This window comes from Sarcophilus harrisii, chromosome 6 (assembly GCF_902635505.1).
Source record: "Sarcophilus harrisii chromosome 6, mSarHar1.11, whole genome shotgun sequence".
Classification (NCBI taxonomy): domain Eukaryota; kingdom Metazoa; phylum Chordata; class Mammalia; order Dasyuromorphia; family Dasyuridae; genus Sarcophilus; species Sarcophilus harrisii.
In genome coordinates, this window is record NC_045431.1 from 253,814,906 (window position 1) to 253,822,342 (window position 7,437).

The 7,437-nt window shown below is 34.3% G+C and overlaps 1 protein-coding gene across 1 annotated transcript; it reads left to right on the top strand.

The window, feature by feature from the left end:
* The first annotated feature begins 6,507 nt into the window (after window positions 1-6,507).
* On the top strand, window positions 6,508-7,437 carry LOC100921723 (olfactory receptor 4C12-like). Its single transcript, XM_003773770.1, has one exon. The coding sequence runs from the start codon at window positions 6,508-6,510 to the stop codon at window positions 7,435-7,437; it is 930 nt and encodes a 309-aa protein (XP_003773818.1).

Sequence of the window (7,437 nt, forward strand, 5' to 3'; positions counted from 1 at the left end):
GCCTTTATAAAGAGCATGAACCCAATAGAGTAATAGGTTGAGGTCCCTTCTGGTCTCCAAGGTATCTGCACAGTTAATTGGGGTTGGACCCCAAAAATGGGATCCTGGTTTTTGTTACTTTGTTAAAAGGATGCAGTTCAAAATAGATCCACCCCCAGGGAATCTGAGCATCCTTCTTCCTCTCTTTATTAAAATTTAGGATGAACTGATCTGCAAAAGGGAAAACAAGTCCTTGAAAATATTATTGAGATAGCATATATTTTTTCTGGTTCGAATTGATTTGGTGTTGCTATTCAGTCATGTCTGAGTTTTTGTGACACTTTTTGGAGTTTTCTTCACAAAGATACTGGAGTGGTTAAATTATGAGGGGCAGCTAGGTGGGACAGTGGATAGGATGCTACACCTAGATTCAGAAAGATTCCTCTTCTTGAGTTAAAATCTGCCTCAGACATTTACTAGCTGGTAAAATCATTATCTCCAGCAGGTTTTCAGTGCTTTGTTTTTCCTTTTGGAAATCAAGTCACCCTAAATTTAATAGAGAGTAAGAACAACGGTCATACTCATTCTACAACAATGGGACTGACTCAACAACCACAAATTTTCATATATGGTCTTTCTTTCCCAAATCTAGAAACTTCTTTAAGTAGACTACTGGTTTATTTTTACCGTTGAATCATAAGTATCTAGCAACTGCCTGCCACTCAACAGATGATTAATAAATGGTTGTTGTTTTATTGCTTGATTTAGACTACTTCTTTCTAGTATAACTAAAACAGACAAAAATCTTTCCTTGGTCCTTGGCTTTTAATACGCAATATTAATCTTAGTTTATATTATACTTTAATACCCCTATTACTATTCTTATAATGTCCACACATTCGTATTCTTCTTTTACCTAATTTTGCTTCTATACTTCATATTAACCTTTAAAATGTAACTCCAAGATCCTGTTATAGAAATCTTATTAAGGTATTTTTACACTGGAATTATTTCCACATATATGTGATGAAAACTTTTATCATTTGGGGGAAGTCAAAATGGTCATTGAAATTAATTTCAGCTAAATTTAAATTGAGTAATATTTTGTGACATGTTAATAGATACTTTGTAAGTTGTTCTCTTGGTTCTATTTACTATTTACTATTTACTTAGGCAAAATTTCCCATTTTTGAAAAATTCCTCATACATTAATTCTATACTCTGCCACCTCTTCATAGACAGAGTTCCACAACACTGATCAGAATGAGTCACAATTTACTCTCTAGACCAATTACCAGTCCCCCAGCAGATGGCCAAATCTGCTTATCCATTCAACCTCTCTTCCAAAAACTTGATAAGGAGTAAATGCATTTTGCTATTACTGTGCCAGCTCCACCTATCAGGAACAATTACAAATCCTTGGAGGAGCCAAGTTGTCAGTATATCATTCCAACTTTGAATAAAGTCAACAATAAAGCTTCCTTTGCATTCAGAGGCAGAAGAAAATTCTGAGAGGTTTCAGGAATTTTTTTTAGGAGCTTATCTCAGAGGGAAGGGATCACATGTATGACAGAAACTATCACTTATTTAATTCTGTTTCTGATTATAGGCCAATGGAAAAAGGAAAGAGACTGTGTTCCTGGGACTAAAGAATCCTCTTAAGTCAGGACACTGGAATTCTGAGAAACTGGCTTTGGAAAGGAATTTGCCTCAGGTGGAACTTTCTGATCCAGGTAATTTTTCATGGTACCATTAGCTATGCTTTTTTTTAAAAAAAAAAAAAATCCCTTTTTTGAATATTCTTTTCTTAAAATCATGATCTTTTCCCTCAGGATTTATACTATGTTGGATCACTGATTTGTGCTTTTAAAAAAAATTAGATATTGTCAGTGATTTTTTTCATGAAGTCCACAGAAAAATGGTGAATTGTCATATAATTCAGTATTGATTAAAGGAAGGAGGAACTGAATTCTAAAGATCTCACTTGAAATCTATTAACTAGCACTGTAATCCTGACCAGATTTGTTTTGGTCCAGGCTTTGTTTCTTTACCTATAAAATAATTTTCATTTCATAATTTTCATTTCTACATGTACCTACCTCTAAATCTTTTATATTGGCCTAGAAACAAGATCTAACCTTTGTAGCTTCTGCCCATATGCTCTTTGCAAAATTAAATTTTAAAAATAAATTTTTTTTACTTGTTTATCCATTTGTTTATTGCATTAAGGTAATGTGACAGCATCTGTGACAATAACTACATAAATCTTCCTTTGAAAAAGCAAAGACTATTCCAACATCAAAGAAATATAATTTGAACAAGCTAGTCAGCCATGATTTATTGTATTCAATGAGATTGCGTGAAGATGGGAGCACTTTTAATCTGCAAGTATATATCCCATGACCAGTACTCTAACCACTTTGGTGTTTATAATAGTAAAGTAAATGTTTTATTTTTTTAAGTTTTATTAACCCATTTGCCATAATAATGAGGTCTAGATATGGGCTACCTAAATGAAATTAGGTTTTAACTGAGATCTAGTGGCAAGTTCAGGATACAAGGAGTCAAAAAGAGCTCCCCTGCAATCCCCCTGGATTTGGCACAAGGATACAAAGTTAAATAAGGTCTAGTGGTGGCGCAAGGGTCCCCAATAAAGGAATTTATTGGCCCCAAAAGCTAGATTGATAAGAGGTTTATTATGGGGTTTGGAAATAAGGTTAAAGTATAGTTAAGGAAATAGATGAAGGTATAGCTAAGAAGGTCACCGGACACAGGGTTCCAGTGGACAGAGCGTCCTGGCATGCCAGGCGTAGGGCTGCCATGTTTGGGACCTCTGCAAAGAGGGGCTCCCAGCGTGGCTCTTTTATAATGGGAGATTTAGCTAGAGGGGCCTGTGAGTGTAATCCCAAATTGACTCAAATCCAGGTGGAGCTGGGATAGGCCTGGATCTTCTACTGGAATTCAAAGGGACCAGGATTTGTGAATCAAAAGATCCTTGATTGATAATTACATCAACTAGGAGGGGTTGGGAATCAGAAAGAAAGAAATCTTAAAGGGACCACTCCTGCATCAATAATACTGAGGAATCAATAGAGTAAATATTACCACCTCAAATTGAACCTCTGCCTCCTGATTTGAAGTTTAGCATTCAATTCTCTTTAATTCTTATTGAATAATGAAGATATTGTGTAGTGAGAAAAGTGGAAAATGTAACAGGATAGTGTGAGTCCAAATCCAGTCTCAAATACTGGTCAAATCAGTTAACACTGAATGCCTCCAAGAAAAGAAAGGAAGAAAAAGAGAAAAAGTAAGGAATGGAAGGTAGGAAGGAAGGAAAGAAGGAAAGCAAAGGAAAGAAAGAGGAAAAAAGGGAGGTAAGGAAAAGAGGGAGGAAGAAGAGAAGGAAGGTAGAAAGGAAGCTGCTAAGGAAGGGAGGGAGGGCGGAAGAAAGAAAGGCAAAAAGAGAGGAGAAAGAAAGAGAATAAAGCAAAATATTCATGGCTCCTTAGAAAATATAGCAACCAGAAGATGATTAGAAAAAAACAGCACCAATCTCCCACATTTCGATTCCATTAAGAAGAATAGGAAATCAGTCTCTAATGCAAGACATTATGGTTACTGCTCTTGAAGGTGAGTAGACTTGAGTTGAGCTAAACATACCTTACAATATGTCAACAAGAGAGGAGTCACTTAAAATAACACTTCTTTCTTAAACTATAATAAGGATAAACTTTGATATGGTAGGAATATTATTTGTTGCATTTAGAGTTAACATTGACTAGGTTTCGAATGTCATGTCTGATGCTTACTATTTGTGGCAAATCATAAGTTATTGGATAAATGATTTACTACACACACACACACACACACACACACTCTATACAACCCATTCAAATGTACTCATATATGTGTGTAGGTATATATATGTCTGTGAATGCGTATATAGTTTATACTATATACTCATATATATAAGTGTGTGTGTATGTGTATGAATGCTTACACATATAGGACACATAGATATATCTACATTTATAAAAGCATATATATATTATATATATATATACACATATACATAAAACCATTATATATTATATCATGTACATAATATATATGCAAATATATTGAAAAATACTCATATATTAACATATAATTAAATATATATCTATATGTGTTAATGCATATGTATATATATGTCTATGTATATGCATGCACATTTATTAAGCATAGCTACAGAACATAAGTATATATTTTTATATAGTGCATTTAGGTTTGTAAAGTTTTTTATGTATATCATTTGATATTCACAGCTACTTTATGAGATTATTGCTATCATTATCCCAAATTTACAGAACAAGACATTGAGGATAGAAGAAATGACATGATTTGTCTAAGGTAAAAACCAGAATGTATCTTTTCCAGAATTTGAATTCATCTTACAGACCCCAAATCAAGAATCCAAATCACATTTATCTTATGTAAATCATTGTAAAGGAATTAAGTAATTTAAGGAATTGAGGGGGAAGAGGGAGATTAAGGTAGAGAAACTAGAAGTTGGAGAAATCCAGAAGTACATGTACAATAAAAAGTCACATATGTCAAAACATATGTTGAGCTTGTAAGAAACTAAAACTATTAGATATTTCTCCTATAAATTATTGTCTTGGAAAATTGTGTTTGTGTATTTTGTCATTTTTTATGCTCATTGCCCCCATAGCTCTTGTAGTTCCTCTCATTTTCCAGGAAGAGAAACTTTCTTGTCTTGTAGGGATTCTATCAATTTCCCAGGCAATGAATTATATTTTCACGGAGCCTAACAACAGTTCAATTGGTCAGATCAATTCACAAATTGCATCCTCTTGGAGTCAAAAAAGTTGAAATGAGTGAAGATGTTGGTTATATAATAGACACAACCTAGAAATAACGAGTAGTAAAGACAGACCACCACTTCCTTTTACTCTCAGCCACAGATCTGAGGAACAGATAAGATTTAAAGTCATAAATTTTAAGCTACAAAAGAGCTTAAAGCTTATCTAGTTTAACTCTTTTACTTAAAGAGGAGGACATTAAAACAAATGGATAAACATTTCTTGAGATCATATGGATAATAAACAAGAGGTTTAGAATTGGAAGTTATCTTCTCTGTCAAAGCAAGTGATTTTTGTGATTTCTGATACCTCTTATACTTTCTCTGCTTGGCCATTGAAGGCACAATTGAAACCAGTGAGTGATGGTTAAAATGATATGATGATTGACACAAAGTTAGAAAAATGATCTAATAGTTAAAGCTATTTGAAAATTAATCTTCATAGGTAATGAGTATCTCATCAATGGACATCTGCAACCAGAGAAATAAAAATTAAATGATTCTGATCAAATCGGACTTAGGTTAAACAATAAGCAACATAGATACAAAATGGGGGTAAAGTTAGCTAGATAATATGAAAATCTTCTCAGTTGTAATGACCTTCAACTTTGATATGTCTTGTCTTCATGGCATGACAGCAAAGAAATTGAATGAAATATTAGACTGAATTAAGAGAAATAAATGACCTAGAATCAGAAGGTATTAGGTTTGTCAGACTGTGACTAGCCCCTAATATTTCTGGAGAAATGTCTTTAGTTAGGAGCGAATATTTTTAAATGGTCATAGAAAATTGGGAAACAATTCAGGAAAGATCAGAATGCATAGATCTTTGGTCTAATGAGTATTAGCTCGAGCAACTGAGGATGTTTAGCCTAGAAAAAACAATATTTAAGGGAGACATGTCTCCCTTAAATTAAGTAATTAAGGAGATTTTAGACTTGACATCAAGAACCCATGGTCCCAATGAATTAAACAATTAAACTGGGGTTTGATGTTATGAAAATATCTTTATCCTAATATCAAATTGTTTTCTTTTGAGAAATAGTTGACTCATTGGAAATCTTAGACAGTGGATAGACCCTTCATTTCTTTTACATATTTCAAACTCTCTTATTATAAGAACTAATCATTGTGATTGTGGGAGGATTAACTTTATTTCTAGAGAGTTCTGTATGTGTGTGTATGTATGTATTTGCTTATAATACGGCTTAAATATATTATGTAGGTGTCAGGGCATATGTCCTGAAAATTTAATATATAGTTGGCATTAACAAGAATAGAAAAATATATTTCTCATGCTCCTTTTCCTTCTAGACATTTCTGCTGGTTGTTACTAATACATTGTTTACTGAAATATTCTTCCCAGTAATCAAGAGAAAATGAATTTACAGACTAGGAGAAAAGGCTGAAGAGAAGGATAATGGAGGCAGGAATAAGAATTAGCTTTGGTTCCACCTCAGTTCTGAAATCTACCAATTAAAAAAATTAGGGATTAATCTTTTAGTTAACTTATTTAATGCCTTTCCCACCAATATTTAAAATGTTGTTCACCCGAGAAGATATGAAAAAACATAATTTATTAAATTTAAAATCTCCAATCATCATCATATTTTCATTTCACTTAAATCAATATGAACATTTGTGTTTTTCATCCCTGTATATAGATGGAAGGTATTAATAATGTGACTGAATTCATTCTCCTGGGCCTCACACAGAATCCAGAGATGCAGAGAATCCTATTTGTGATGTTTTTGTTTATCTACTTGGCAACACTGGTGGGCAATTTGCTCATTGTCATCACCATCACCTACAGCCAGGTTCTGGGCTCCCCCATGTACTACTTTCTGTCCTATTTGTCCTTCATAGATGGCTGCTGTTCATCCTCCATGGCCCCCAAAATGATAGTTGACTCACTCTCTGAAAGAAAATCCATCTCCTTCAATGGCTGTATGACCCAGCTCTTTGCAGAACATTTCTTTGGTGGTGCTGAGATCATCCTGCTCACAGTCATGGCCTATGACCGCTATGTGGCCATCTGTAAACCTCTACACTATATGACCATCATGAACCAGCGTTTGTGTGGCATGTTGGTAGGGATTGCTTGGCTAGGGGGCCTTCTTCATGCTACAGTACAGATTGTATCCATATTCTGGTTGCCTTTCTGTGGTCCCAATGTCATAGACCATTTTATTTGTGATTTCTTTCCTTTGCTGAAACTTGCCTGTATTGATACTTATCCCTTTGCTCTCTTTATTGCTGCCAACAGTGGAGTGATGTGTGTGCTAATATTCATCATGCTACTTGCTTCCTATATTATCATCTTTTACTCCCTGAAAATGCATGGTTCACAAGGAAGGCAAAAGGCCCTTTCTACCTGTGTTTCCCATATCACTGTAATCATCTTATTCTTTGTGCCCTGTATATTTGTCTATCTTCGGCCAATGGCCACCTTTCCCATTGATAAAGCCATGGCTATATTTTACACTCTCGTGACACCTATGTTAAACCCATTGATCTATACTCTGAGAAATGCAGAGGTAAAAAGTGCTATGAGGAAGTTATGGAGACAAAGATTTACCTGGAGTCTCAAATAA

What these genes read in the sequence shown, in the direction of transcription:
- LOC100921723 (XM_003773770.1), top strand. Translation starts at nt 6,508, where the DNA reads ATGGAAGGTATTAATAATGTGACTGAATTCATTCTCCTGGGCCTCACA.